At 33.2% G+C, this 15,603-nt stretch overlaps 1 protein-coding gene across 3 annotated transcripts; it reads right to left on the bottom strand.

Annotated features, from left to right (window-relative positions):
- Nucleotides 1-337: 337 nt before the first annotated feature.
- LOC136225882 (protein ENHANCED DISEASE RESISTANCE 2-like) lies at nt 338-8,256 on the bottom strand. Of its 3 annotated transcripts, none has more exons than XM_066014023.1 (21): nt 7,975-8,256; nt 7,580-7,654; nt 7,404-7,457; nt 7,241-7,306; nt 7,059-7,120; nt 6,647-6,774; nt 6,499-6,545; nt 6,322-6,422; nt 5,362-5,457; nt 5,205-5,269; nt 5,040-5,111; nt 4,518-4,661; nt 3,980-4,287; nt 3,379-3,439; nt 3,067-3,248; nt 2,732-2,833; nt 2,086-2,136; nt 1,867-2,010; nt 1,690-1,785; nt 884-985; nt 338-652 (listed from the first exon to the last, which is right to left on the bottom strand). In XM_066014023.1, the coding sequence occupies exons 1-21, from the start codon at nt 8,047-8,049 to the stop codon at nt 566-568; spliced, it is 2,118 nt and encodes a 705-aa protein (XP_065870095.1). In that variant the 5' UTR covers nt 8,050-8,256; the 3' UTR covers nt 338-565. The 3 variants fall into 3 exon arrangements, with proteins under 3 accessions (XP_065870095.1, XP_065870097.1, XP_065870096.1); XM_066014025.1 differs by having other exon boundaries at nt 7,241-7,302; nt 8,052-8,256; XM_066014024.1 differs by lacking the exon at nt 1,867-2,010.
- Between the last annotated feature and the right edge of the window lie 7,347 nt (nt 8,257-15,603).

Raw genomic sequence — 15,603 nt, 5'->3', positions numbered from 1 at the left:
GCTAATTACGGACGTCTGACCTCGGATTTGCAAATGTGGAATACCCTTCCAGACTTCTGCTCCCTTTTAGCTAGAGATAATGCCCTTGGTAGGGATATGTTTAGATTTTCTTAAAGATTCTTTGTACTGGATTCATATTTTTTTTCTTCTCTTCATTTATATATCTTGGATCTATGCCTTTTCGAGGGTGCCAACCTGGTTAGGATGTCCGTTGAGCTAGGTCCGTATTTCAATAAAAAAACTTTTCTTTTTCGTTATTTATCAAACTTTTAGAACTTGAAAGCAACAAGAAATAAGAAAAAAAAAAAAAGAGGAAAAACATGTCCAACATTAGAAATGAAGACAAAACTCGTATATATTATATACACGTCAAAACCAAACAATAGAAAGTATTTTGTTTCCCTTGGTGAAAGAGAAGAAGCCTAATTGAGCAGCAAACAAAAAAAGGGAAACATGAATATATAGTTGATAGTTGAACAGAATGATGAGATTTTAATTGATTCAATATAAATGATGATCAGCTTTTTTAAATAACACATCTTCTTCTTTTGCCCTATCCATATGCTTATACTCGAGTTGCTTTTGATGCATCCAAATAATTCAGTCTACATGTTCCAAGAAGAAATTCTGGCAACTCCTCCTCATTTTCACCCTACCAAAGTTATTATTTTTCATTAACTCAAACATTTGCCAAAAAATGTTGATCATTCCGATTTTCATGGATTGAACGGTTTCAAACCGTTAATAATGCTTTGTTAACTGAGTTTTATGTTCATAGTTGACTTTCTTCTATTAATTAATGTGACGAAAATCAGAATGATCAACAGCCCAGGATGCATTTTGCCTAAAGATTTTTATCAGCAACAAGAATTGATATTTATACCTGTATCAAGAATGCCATTTCTATGACCAAATTGTTCAAATATCCAAGAACAAGGTTAACCACCCCTCTTGCCACCGTGGACGATCCAATATCAATTCCGAGCTGAAAGTATTTAAACAATTAATAACGTGTTTTCTGAACGATAATGTAATCTACAGGTACTCTAATATATGTTTGAATTACAACATAAGGTCAAGAGGATCTGTTGTGTTAGTACACGCTTCAAGTCTAAGAGTCGTTTGTGTATGAGGGTATGTCAGATGATATATAAAAGTTAGGGGAAAGTTCAAATAAAACCCCTGTGGTTTCACTAATTTTCAGATAAAGGACTGTGGTTTACTTTTTGTCAAAACGAGGACTGAGGTTTCGCACTTTTAATAATGCTATTAAAACTATCTTTAACGACCTGAAAATGAAAATTTTCAAGAATTAAAGTTGTTCAATGTCATATTTTCTATGGAACTACATTTTCGATTTTAGAAAATCATCTTTTTTTGAAGTTTATCTCTCTAAACATTAACTTTCTCTCTCTTTACCAAACATCATCTAAATAATCTCGAAATAAAAAAGTTGAAGAATTAAAGTTGCTTAGAATATTAGTAGCTCTTAAAATATGTCATTTTTGAAGTTGTTAAGGGTGATTTTAATAGTATCAATCGAAAAAGTCATTATTTTGCTAAAGTTGAAAACCTCAGTCCTCGTTTTGACAAAAAGTAAACCACAGTCCTTTATCTGAAAATTAGTGAAACCACAGGGGTTTTATTTGAACTTTACCCTAAAAGTTATTCTTGAACCTTACTTCTTACCTCAAGATAGTTATTTCCGCGAAAATAGTTAACTTCGAGTGCTTTGCCAACTAAGCATGCTTTCTTTCCAACACTCTGCTTGACTATCCAAGATCCCTAAATGTTGGAAAAACATAAACAATTTATGTAACCATGTTTGCAGAAATTAAGATTTGTTTTGAAAGTTGATAATAGTACCTTGGATATGTAAGGTATGAGCTTAAATCTGGAATTCCTATAGGTGTTATCATTGTTAACAAAGTTATACAGCAATGGTGTTTCTTCTAGAGGACTTTTTAGCATGTAATACAATGCCAATGTATATGTGGTTGGACCAGGAACCTGATTATTCATCATCAAGTATTACATTTTTTATGATCATCATAATTAACAACTCACTTAAAAATTACAACTCACCTGCATGTTTACCACAAAGAAGAATTCTGATCCGCCTTGTGCAGCATGTTTCTGCACAATTTCATAACATTTTCGTTCCATTATGCATTCCTCTTACGTTCTACGGAAAAATGCATATTTGGGTCCCTCATCTTTATATTTTTATTTTGTTAAATAAGTTTCTGATATTTCATTTTAACATATTAAGTCATTCATCAATTATAATCACACACATTAAACCCCTCCTTGCAAGAAAAAAGTTAATTGTGAATAACAAAATTAGTAAAAGAGTGTTACTCTTTTTATCACCATCTTAAATTGTATTTTATATTTCCAAACAAGGTTTTTATAGGTTTTTTATAGGCACATAAAACATATAAAAAGCTGTTTTGGAACAATAATTTTTTTTGAGATACATTGGTAATATTCTTTTAACCGAGTTTTATATTCACAAGAAATTTTCATGAAAACCGAGGGGCTTAATGTGTAAAACTATAATTGATAGAGTTTAATCGGTCAGATAGAATGATCAGAGGCTTAATTAAGAAAACTCAAAAAGATCAGAACATAAAGATGCTTTTTACCTAATTAAATTCTATATACAGGTTATACTTGCTAATTGTCTTACAAGGAATCTCAATTAATATAATTAGGAAATAAAACCAACCTGGACAATGCTACCAGGACGACTGCCAAGATCATCTTCGCGTTGGTTAGATTTCAACCAATCTGCTCCTACCAGTTGCAACAATGTACTTTTTGCCTTTATCTGTAACAAAATTATCAACAACTTCAACAAAATAAATTGAATATAATATTTGGCTCCCTGTACATGCACTAGTTTTGACTTGAGCCTTTGAACTTCATTTTAATAATGTAAAGTTGAAGGATTTTTATGTCAAGAAATGAAGTTTAGTGGCCCTAAAGTTAGTAGTGTTGTAGATCAGAGGCCATAGATGTATTTTTCCCCATTTTTCAATATATATGGAATTAGATCAATACCTTTTCATTATCATTCAAATAATTTTGTCCGCGAATCAAAAAGGATGAAGGACCGGCAGAAGACCAAGTGCATGGTGAAGTGTGACTTGGATCTCTTTGAAGAGTAGCTCCATAAGACAATGCTATGTTATCTGACCCTTTACTCAACTCTTGAAACTCCACACCACTCCCCTTCTTATGAACTGCACACACAATTTTCAAATTATATCTTACATTTGTAACTTAACTAATGAATGATGAAATTCAATCCATAAATCAATCAATTATCTGTGGAGAAAAAATGTTATGAATTCAAAAATAGAACTAATTAACCTGCAAGGTCATGCAACTTCCGAACAAATCCTGCAGCAGATAACCTGGGCGGGACCATACTCTGCATGACTCAAGATTAAGAATGTAAGAAAACAACTAATTTTACTATCAACCAATCTAAATCTAATGATAGTTATCAACAAATTTGTGGCCGAAATCCTTAAAGAAAGTGCAAAATTGAGTTAAAGTTTCTATAATGGGATTAAAGTTGCACCCTTTTAAAAGATAGGGTAAAAAATGACTTTATGATTATTGGATGAGATTAGATATGACCCTCATATGAAAAACAATGCAATGTTAGACCCAATGCTCCACACATGGTACAATTTTGGATCTCATTAACGAAAAGGAAGAAACATCCCGTTAGTAAATCACTACCAGATCTTCTTTACTATTAGTTAGCCACAAACTTGCACTAATTGGGAAACATTAGCTGTCTAACATTGCATTGTTTTAGCGTTAGGGTCATATTTGATCTCCCTCAATAAACATATGAAATGATCTTTGACCTTATCCGATAAAAAAATCTCAGGGACAAAACTGGATCATATCCCATGTTTGAATGCAAAAGCGTGAAAGCAAGATTAGTTAATATGTATACCGGTGTGTAGGTTCCTGAGGTAACTTCAGGAGACCATTCAGTCTCCAAAGGATCAAAATCAATCATATCATTGGCGTTAGGGACATCAAAAAACTCTTCAGTAGCATTTGCCAAGCTAGTAAAACTTCTTTTGGGTTTTTCTGCCTCATCTTCCATTGAGCTAAAGCCGTCATTAATAGTTTTTGGGCCTTCACCTTCCATATTCCTATCTATATGTTGAATATTGGGCAACATGATATTATCTCGATGCTGTCCTGGATTGAAGTCAGAATAATTTGTTGCTTTGGCTTGGAACATTTCTCTAATTGCTGCAATTGTTAAATAACAAAATCAAGTGTGAATTTTATGAGGAACCTTGAAAGTATAGAGTTAGATTATCCGAAAATTAGAAGTATAGAAGCTAACTAAACCCAAAACAAAGTACATACATGGACTTATTAAAAAAAAATTAGACAAATATAAATGCAAAAATATGACTTGTGCCTGTAAATGTATAAATATCAAGCTTTTGCAACTCTTGATTAAAAAAAAGGGAAACCTGCAACTCTTTCAAGCATGGAAATGGTTATGGATCTCTGGCTTGATGGGCTCATCTGCAATTTGCAGGACTTCCAATCAATAGCAATCATGTGCTTTACACATGACTTTTCTTGGTTCATTGGAGAAATCACAAACCCTCCACCTGCAAATATTTTGTACTTCATGTTAATGGAAACTCATAAGGCACAGATTTGTCTCTCTACCTAAAATTCTAGCTAACTTTACTATTTTCCAAGTAGATTCCGGCGAAAATTACCAACCAATCAAAATCGATTGGTAACAAGTGAAATTTTTTTTGTTGATAAAATCCCTAGGAAAAGGGCAACATTCAGTTTCAATTTCAAGTTTTTACCATAGAAAAACATTATTCTGTTCTGTTTTAGGGAAACAATTGGCTCTTATCCCTTAATAGAAGGTAACATGTCTATGAAAAATGTTTAACGTGCATGACAAGAATTAAACCTTGGAAAATAACTGTGTATATATATAATTGAATTTGCAGATGCAAAGCATACATTACTTTTAAGGCAGGCTCGAACATAGCCTTTCTGTGACGGACACTTCTTGTGAATCACTGAATGGAATAGGATTACTGAGAAACAATAAGATCACAAATATTAATGAATTAAAGGGAGTGTGCAAATTGATTTTAAAGTATAAATTTCGAACAATAGTAAATATATACCATAAGTGCCATCATCCTCTCTTCTCCAATACCGGCGCAGCAACAAATCTCTGGGTCTCATCCACCTGCAAATGATTATGAATTGTTGACAACATCATTTAATTAATTAATGTAGTAGAAATGAATGTTTTGATTTGTTATGAAATATTAGACTGGCCTGGGAAACCAATTGCTGTACAACTGCAAGTGAATTATATCTGTATGACCATCAAGATGCTCAACCAAGCTACCCTTGTGAAAACAGAAGTCCCATCTGCAATTGATATCACTCCAAATTAAATTTATCAGGACCTAATGTTACTAACATAGAGCCAATTAAACGTTTGGTCAACCAATTAAGCCGTTGATGAAAGGCTTAATCTGTCTTGATTATTTGTAATTTTTGTACCCTTAAAAAAAAAAAAGGGCGGCCCGGTACACTACGCATCCCCGCTGAGCGAGGGTCCGGGGAGGGGTCCCACCACAAGGGTGTACCGGGGGCAAGCCTTCCCCTACCAATTTATTTGGCAAGAGGCCGCTCCTAAGACTCGAACCCGTGACCTCTTGGTCACACGACAACAACGTTTACCGTTGCGCCAAGGCTCGCCCTTAAAAGGGGCGGCCCGGTCGCACTACGCGTCCCCGCTGAGTGAGGGTCCGGGGAGGGGTCCCACCACAAGGGTGTACTGGGGGCAAGCCTTCCCCTGCCAATTTATTTGGCAAGAGGCCGCTCCTAAGACTCGAACCTGTGACCTCTTGGTCACACGACAATAACGTTTACCGTAGAGAGAAATTATACTATAGGCCCAGTGCACGTCAGACCAATAATTTGATGCCACATCATATATACAGTGTTAATATTTCATTGGTTGAGATATAACGTGCAACTACATGGCATCAAATTATTGGTACATGATCGATAAAATTACTCTTCTATACCAACATGTGGCACATTTTTCACCTTTATTCCCATTGGGAATTGAAAATAAATTTAAAAACCATTTCATAAAAGTGAGGGTTTGACTTCTTCTTTTTCTTTGCTTGCAGTGTTTAAAATCTATATAACTTGTTTCATGATAATAATTGAAGTTCCAATATAAATACATGAAAGAAAAGATGGATATTCTAGGAATCTTACTCTGATCTTAATGGACCTAGGGACATGATAACTTTAAAAATGGTTTCTGGAGTCCCATCAACAACACCAACTGCCATTATTGCAGGATGATTATCCCAATGCTGAAAAAATAACACAAAATTTCAAATAACGAAAATCATTATTAGCTTCAACAATGAAAAGGGAAATGTAACTAACCTCTCCATGAGAATCCCAATCTTTTGCCTCTTTAAAAAGACGTAGCCCTGTAATTAAGATATTATATATAGTTTCAATAAAGCGTTATGCTTTTAATTAACAATCAAAGAATTAAAAGATAAGATAAACAAGTCAGAATATCCCATACCATTTTGACAACCAAAAATTTTCCATGAAGAGGGTGCAATTACATCAGATGTCATAGCCTCACTGTGTAAGGTTGAGTAGTAATCTACTGGTTTTTTACACCCCACTGTCTTTGAACCACTTAATCGGCTGAAACAATATCACATAAGATTAAGGTTTGCAAAACTGTAGCTAATTCTAAACAAATATAGTTGACATTGACAAGAAAGAGTCATAAAATGAATGTCAAGCATACGAACAAAATATTGACTCATCATCATGAGTTCACAATTATAGTCAGATTTTCTAATAATTTTATCATGCTCGTAGTATTAAAAGTTCAAGCTAATGGGTAAAATCCAGGAACAATATTTGTTATCTCTAACAGAGTACAAATTAAAACATGATTTTACGTATATAATTAAATGCCATACCTTAAAGGTGGTCCATTTCTTTTAGAAATAGTCACGAAGTCATGAGATGGATTTGTACGCTCCTAGAAACATTAAAGAATAAATTATGACAGGAAAAAATCACTATGCTTGAAGTGTAAAGTGACATGAATATATTAACCTAGTGCACTCGATGTACTCTAAAAAATTCCATAGTTAGATACCTTTAGTGCAGCGTTCTGCAAAGAATCAATCCAACTTGCAGCATCTTCTGAACTCCGGGCGCCTAACTATATATAAAATCATAATTTCAACCTTATCTATCAACAAATTTAATCACATTTAATAAAATGAAATATATAGGTTATCAAAATTAATGTACCATACCTTAAGTTGATCATTGTGATTCAATGTATTGTAAAGTGTAAAAACGTAGAAAACCTGCAAGTAATTTCAAACAATTGAATGCAAAAGGAAATATCCCATCTTCTTAACTCAGGACTAGCAAAGTTCATCCATCTTTTGATATAGAGAAAGAAAACATGAAAACTCAGAAAACATACTTTCCTATTGATGCTTGTTCTTCCATTATCCGTAATACGAATTCCATGGTCTATTGCTACACATTTATCTGGCTCCTGAAAAAATGAATATGCAGTCACCTCTTTTGGTCAAATATCATGAATTAAGTCTTCACTTTTCTGTAAATGACTAAAATATCAATATCTTCATTCAGGTTGAAGTTAATGAAAATAGAAATCACATTTTAGCTTTAAGAATCATAAAATCAACAAGATATGGAAACATGCATGAAATGAAAATTTCGCCATTAATTTGATACATTCTTTAATAGCCTATATATAAACATGCACGAAATCAAATTTCCCCAATTGAAACATTCATCGGGTTCGAACAAGCACGCATAACGGCAGAATAGCAGTACTAATTAGGATAAAACCTGAAATTCCATGGCATTATTGTTATAACAAGAGATCAAGGCACTCCAAGAGACCAAATCCCTCTTATCTCCCATACCTTGCAATTTCACCACATTTTGAGTAGATGATAATAATTAGAGTTGAGAAGGACAGATTCGAGCTTGATTCCAGACTGATTGAAGTAACCATGGACGAGCTTGACCAACTGGAAGTTAATTGAGCGGATGCAGGACTTGAGGAGAAAGGAGTAGGTGATGAGGTCTGGATGAGTTCCATTTTGGGACATTAGATCAAGGATTGCGATTTCTTTTAGTCGCCTTGTTTTCAATTAATAAGATTGGGTATCTTGTTAAAAAAAAAAAAATTGAAGTATTTGTAATGAATTTAGCCCATCCCGAATCATTTTGGGACTAAAGTTTTGTTGTTATCGTTGTATTTGTAATCGATTTACCCTTATCTAGATTTTTTTTGGTCTGACATAGCTCTAGAGCTCGTACTAATCTAGATTCGAGTCGGATAGGTGTTTTTTGAGCGATAAAACCCTTCATTAAATATTTTAGTCACAAATTTTCAACATTCAATCTCTCATGGGATGGTTCAACTGATATAGTACTTTAACCATATGAACCACTTACTTAGTAGTCTCATCTAAAAAATAATATAATAGATCTAATACTCATTTAATCATTCAAAATCCAATTAATCATTTCAAGCATAATTAATTAAAAATAACTTATCATTAAAATTTTGTAACATGGAAAATAAAAATAAATATATTATATATATATAGTGGCACTCTCGGGCTTTTGGTTTTGGCTTAGCCACTAATTTTATCCCTGTTTACTTCTTCATTTTCATCTAAGAGATATTGATTATACTCTCAACAAATAAACGAGGTGTGTTTTTTTTTTCACATTACATACCAAAACGGCATGGTTACAATGATCAGTGGCAAAGGAAATTTGAATTTGGCTTGGTTAATATTTACACTCTAAAGAATTACAAATTGACTTTTATCATTGTCTAGATCCAAAATTAATCTGATAAAATTTTATCATTTATTCTATTAAATGTATTATTTACGTATCTTCAAAATATTAAGAAAATTTTTGTATCTTATCCCAATTTTTTTATTGGCATCAACCGCAACTTTCATACCATGATGAAACTACTGAGACAGTGAGAGCCAGAACCACCCACCCATGGCAGTGGCGGTTCTAGGGAACAAGAGGGCCTGGTCCCCAAGCTCCTTCATCTCTGCCTCTGATTAGGTACATATCTCCATATTGTATGTATGTTTTTCTTTAAACAAAATTCAATAAAAATAGGAAAAAATTGTAAAGAAAAAATGCAAGAAAAAGGAGAAAAAAATACCTTTCCAGAAATGGGTGTGGTTTTGTAGAATTTGAGGTAATTTTCTTCAAGAATAAAGTACCTCTTCCATGAAAATTGTAAACCCAATCTGTTATTCCTAATAGCATACAACCATCCTTCCATTTTTCCAGTATCTTCAATCTCACCCATTCACCAATTCACCTATACTTAGCAAATTTTAATTCATCATTTCTATCTCTCAATAGAATAATTTTAACGTGTCTGTATATATTAATTATACAATAATTAATTTAAGATGATACCAACTCTGATTCCCTTGCAGGGGAATCAGAGACAATTAAGTTGACAAAAACTTAATTTCTAAATTTTTGTTCTTGTATCCCTTTGTGTTTTCTCTTCCTCAACCTCTTCTTATTATCACTACTTTTTTTTTCAGAAAATTTTGGGGTTTCTGTTTTGTGTTCCTACAATTTTGGGTGGCAAATAAAAAAAATTACATTGTTGACTTTTATTTTATTTTATTAATCTCTCCGGTTATTTCTCTGAACATAATGTTTATAGCGCTTTCTCTCTCTCTAATTTATCAAATTGTTTATTTTTGGAGTCTAACTATATAAAATATGTTCTTTTTGGACATTGTTCATTGTTACTTGTGTGAAAAACTAATAATTTTTAGTATCAAAATCATTAGGATATATGTGGTAATACTATCGTGACAAGAAAAGTATGAACTAGAAATTGGATTTAGGGACTAAACCATAACTAGTCACCAATATTAGTCCCTGTCAATGCATCAGTAGCAAAAGCTAGGTGCAAAATTTGATGCTCGGGTTATTTATCACCTTATGGTCTAAAAATGTCTATAATCATATATATTTTACGAGAGTAAATTATATCATTGCTATTGAACTTTACCTTTTTTTTTTAAAAAAATTTCGCACAATGCGCTTACATTAAAGAAGAAAGAAAAATCTCCACCAGATCCGGATGTGGTTCGAACCCATGACCTCCCTAGTCATAAGTAAGTTATCGACCACTAAATTTCAAAACCCAATATAAAAATCACTCAACTTTACACTTGGTAATATATAATTTGATAACAGACCTTTTAACATACCAAACACGTGAACCAATAGATTAGCACTCGAGGAAGTGGGAACCATTTTGCTATATGGACCAATGAAAGAAGCACACCAGCTCATAAGGTTGTAGTCACTGTAACACACGACTAGCGGTTAGAAATAACCAAATCTTGGTGGGCTTGCTACAAGATACATTCATCCTTACGCCTCAAATTATAGATGTAGTGCAAAATAAAAAAAAATTACAAAAAAATGAATAACATAGATACATTATTTCAACTGATTTTTCTTACTAATTTTGAGCTCAAAGTGCTTAATTAGGTTTGGAGAATTTTGTTTCCTACATTTCTTTGATGACTCGAACTGTGCATGAATTTTGTTGAATCAGTTGCTCATTAATTTTATTCTTAATCTATTTGATCAATTTTGAGTTAGCAATAGACACAAACTCAATATATTGAGAAAAGATTATAAGATACATTAAACATTCAAATAAATTATTAATCTTTCTCTCTATATATATAATTTATATAGAGAAGTAGCTAGTTTTGTGATAGTATTGTAGAGAATATAATGGCTTTCTCTGATTTGTCTCAAATCAAATCAAATCAAGAAAATAACTTTTTACAACCAGATATATTTATTAGAGAAAAAATAAAGAAATCTTTATCTTCTTCAACTTGCAACAATGCAGATGAGGACATTCTCAAATTTCTGATTTTTTTACCTAGTTTTCTAAATATTAACGGATCTCAGTATGGACAAGTGTCTCCATTGCTCCGACTATAGATATGTTCTTGCACGTATCCCTAACACCAACTAGGGCATATAAATTAAGGGTAGTCCGTAAACTACTCATATATATCTTATAAATAGAATCATATGACTACACAGAGAAGGTACACCATTATTGAATTCTAAATTTCACTCTTAATCATATGACTACACAGAGAAGGTACACCGTTATTGAATTCTAAATTTCACTCTTCTTCTAAATTTCATTCTTCTTCTTCTTCTTCTTCTTCTTCTTCTTCTCACTAGTGCAAAACTGGTCTTTGACATCGATTTTTTTTACTATTTACATTGGTCCTTGAACTGACACCAAAGCTTGGTGTTAGTCTTTGAACTGACGCTAATGGTATGGTCGTTGGGGTCGGTCCTTAATAAATGGCCGATCCCAAAATACCATTTTAAAATTGAATATAAGAGGAAAAACTGGTCTTTGGCGTTAGTCTTTTGCAAAGGACTAACCTCGTCGGTCTTTTACTAAGGAATGAACCCAATTCATGGTCTTTGAGGTCGATCCTTTTAAATGACCTACCTCAAAAATCGATTTAAAATTGAACTTTAAATGCAAAACTAGTTTTTATAGTCAATCTTTTACAAAGGATCGATCCCAATGTTTTCTTTAGGACGATCTTCTATTAAGAACTGAACATGATAATCTCTTTGGGGCCAGTCTTTTATAAGTGATAGACCCAAAAGATCATTTTAAAATTGGAAAAATTGATCTTTGGGGTCGTTTTTTTTTATTAAGAACCAATTCCAATGTTATTTTTTTTTTAATTTCATTTTGTATTATTTTGCTCAAAATAATGGTAAAAAAATTATGATATAATGATACCTTTGATTGCAAAATAATAACATTGAATTGTACTGAAAATTCACCTGATTTTCAGCAATAAATATATTAAAAGAGTAAATGTACATAATATCACAAGAAATGGACATTAAAACACTAACAATATCCCAACATATCATAATATCACAAATACAAAGCACACTAATTTTCAAGTACTGAATATTATAAATGCTGAAAGTGTTAAATTATCAAACTAGTTGGTTTATTTTGAAAATTAAGTGCTAAATATCAGCAATTTGTTTAATAACTATAACACGAGAAAATATAAAACAATAAATTGGATAATTTTATCCTTATATACATACATATATATATATATATATATATATATATTATAAAGTTTTATTCTTCGATATTATTCAATTATTCTAAAGAAAAAAAATATAATAAACCTTTCGTTCATTTTCTAATTTCAATCCTATTTCATTGATTGGTGAAAATGCATAATATTTTTTTATAAACAGAAACTTGTTTTAAAAAGCAAACGAGACAATGTTATTCTGAATATAAGAAGAAACACGAGATGAGAAATCTTCAATAAGGATTTCCATATGAGAGTACTAGCTCAAGCAGCTAAATTATGTGCGATAGAATTCGTTTGGCGTCTCTCGAGTACGAACTCAATTGAAACAAAGGCACGTGCCAACTCGAAAATATCTCCAATAATAACACCCAACCAGTTTGACAGTTCTTATTCATTTTTAAGAAATTAGATTGCCGAAATAGAATGAGATACAACCAAAGTCACTTAATATCCACAGTCCACACTTAGTGAATCTCTAATTCTACATGTAATACCGATAATGTATTACCAATTAGACTCCCACCAGACATAGAAACTAAACTGTTTTAGGCGGATTGCCCGAGACTCAAGGACAGTCCATCGAGCGAAATGTCGAGCCTTCCTAGCGGACTTCCTTATGGCTAATGTGCAGCCCATCAAGCGAACATATAGGCAATGTTGGGGCCCTTTTAGGAGAAATGGGCCGAGTCTATTTTCTCGAACATGGGTAAATGGGCAGGGTCGTTACTACATACACAAAATTTGAAATCCAAGCCCTGATACACGTGTCGAGCATAATATATTAAAATTCCTAATGGTTAGGATTTTGAGTTACATTCGTTAATTAGATTAACGAATATTTGAAACTGGTAATTGACCTTTTGTTTTTCAAATGTTTTAAAATGTTGTAAATGTTTTTCAAGGAAATTGAACTAGGAACGATCTTAAGGCATAAGAAATTCTAGTGACACATTTTGATTATCTCACTGGATAACAGATCAATAGTTGATCTGTTAGAAATAGAAAATTTAAAGTGCAATTTCAAACCTTAATTGGCCATGATTTATTTTTAATTGGTAAAACTGCACGTTTTTTAAGTTATATAATTGATGTGTGTTTTAGCTTATAATTCCATGATAATGTTGGGCTTTTTGTATCTAATTTTGCATTGGGCTGTAAAGTTTATAAATACGACATACGCATCGTTTTGTATTTTTGTACTTTATCTTTTAAAGATTAGTTTTCTATTGTAATTCAAGAAGATGAGGTAACACTTTTCAACGGCCCAAGCCTATTCAGAGATCAAAGATTGGATATGAAAACTATATGCATAAAGTTTTTCCTTTTGTAAAAGTTTATAATTTTTACAATAGGTTGTACTAGGAAAACCCAACATCGTATTATTTATTATTCTATATTATATGCATCCATTGTTTCATCTATTGTACGCTTAATCCATGGGCCATATAAGTTGCTTAATCAAGCAAATTAAAAGTAATCCCAAAATAGTAAGTTCCTAAATGATTTCCATAAACGAATCTTGTCAAGGCATCGATCATCTGAACAAGGGCCACGCCAAAGCTGGGTACATTCGGGTTATCTTAGTGAGGCTAGGGTTAAGAGTATTGGATGCGAGAACATCGATTTAGTGGTTTGACTTAACATGCACCCCAAACAAAGAGCACATGTGAACCTTATTGACAAAGAGCACTTTCAACAAAGAGCACTTTCAACAAATCAGTTGAAAGAATAAATGAGTTATTGATGTTAATACACATAGATGTATGTGACTCGTTGAGTATTCCATCCAGAGGTGGTTATAGCCATTTTCTCAACTTCACGGATGATTTTAGCAGATATGGCTATGTCTATCTGATGAAACGCAAATTCGAAACTTTTGAGAAATTCTCAAGAAATTCAAAAGCAATGTGGAAAAACAACTTAGAAAAAGTATAAAAGTTATCCGATCAGATCAGGGAGGCGAATATTTGAGCCAGGAGTTTGACTCGTATCTTAGAGAGGGTGGGATAATCTCACAACTCACCCCACTGGGGACACACCAATAGAATGATGTGTCTAGGAGGAGGAACCAGACCCTATTGGATATGGTTCAGTCCATGATAAGTCAAGCTCAACTTTCGACTTCCTTCTGAAGCTATGCCTTAGAAACAGATACTTTTGACATTTCAGCTCATGATCTCGTCAGACTCGATATTGGAATCTGTACTCAAGCCTACAAAGAACAGTATGACTTTTCTTACTTATTATTTGAAGCATACATCTTTGGGATCATTTGGGTGTTTAAAAAGTTTTTCTATCTTGTTTTCCAATCTATAAAACCCAACACCAATGACCCTGAAGGATATGGCTGCTTACTGGTACAAACAACTTCCATCTTAAGGTTCAATCAAATGGAAAATGAGTTCGATATCACTTCATCACCTCTATCTCAGAGAGAAAAATGATTCAATAACTCAACTACTTGGTCTAGGAGCCTAATGAAAGCCTTCGAGAATGGGTCAAAAGATTCTAGAAAGCTACAGTCATCCAACATCTCAATATTGATACGGTAGTGTATGTTATGACATCGAACTATCGAAGCAAAGATATATCCAATGAGCTAACCACCAAATGGACCAAAACTTTTCTAGATCTTATGTGCTGAGTCAAGGACTTTGTCAAGTGCCATAGACACTGGTTTAACCCACTATGAATGATAAGTAGGGCCTGAACAAGCACTAAAAGCAACAACTTCACGGGGATAGAGATAGGAGTTGTAAAAGACCACAAGAGCGATTGGAGTGCGACTTTGCATCACTCAATGCTCCTAAAAGGAGGCCATATACTAGGTCGAGAAAAATAACCAACACATTTCGTACCCTCTGAAGCTCAAACGTTTGGATCGTGGAAACAATTGAACATATTGCGAGTTCCACAAAAGTAAGGGCCATGGTATAGATGACTATAAGCAGCTAGCAATTAAACTGGACGATATGAAGGAAAGAGGCATGCTCGACCGTTTCTTGAAGAAGTCACTAAAAACATCGACCTCAGAGCAAAAGACCTCGCAGGCTTCGGGTCATGCTCCTCAAGAGGTGATCAACGTGATTGTCGGAGGGCCTCAAAGGATTGATTAGTGAAAAGGAAAAGAGAATATGGAGATATGAAGAGACTTTAAGAATTCAATTCAGAGTTTTTATGTAGAAGCTTGTAGAATACTCTGAAGCAGGCGCATGAACACTTTGCCCATTGAGGTCTTGATAGAAAAGTTCATTGTTCGGCGTGTATTCATAAACACTAAAAATTA

This window comes from Euphorbia lathyris, chromosome 4, assembly GCF_963576675.1.
Source record: "Euphorbia lathyris chromosome 4, ddEupLath1.1, whole genome shotgun sequence".
Classification (NCBI taxonomy): Eukaryota; Viridiplantae; Streptophyta; class Magnoliopsida; order Malpighiales; family Euphorbiaceae; genus Euphorbia; species Euphorbia lathyris.
This window is presented reverse-complemented; position numbering and strand designations above follow the sequence as displayed.

Excerpts from the sequence above, each read along its gene's own strand:
- LOC136225882 (XM_066014023.1), bottom strand. The coding sequence starts at position 8,049 with ATGGGAGATAAGAGGGATTTGGTCTCTTGGAGTGCCTTGATCTCTTGT. Across the intron at positions 6,775-7,058 it reads AGAAATGGACCACCTTTAAG|CCGATTAAGTGGTTCAAAGA; the intron begins GTATGGCATTTA and ends ATATTGTTTCAG. Across the intron at positions 6,423-6,498 it reads ATTGGGATTCTCATGGAGAG|CATTGGGATAATCATCCTGC; the intron begins GTTAGTTACATT and ends TTATTTTTTCAG.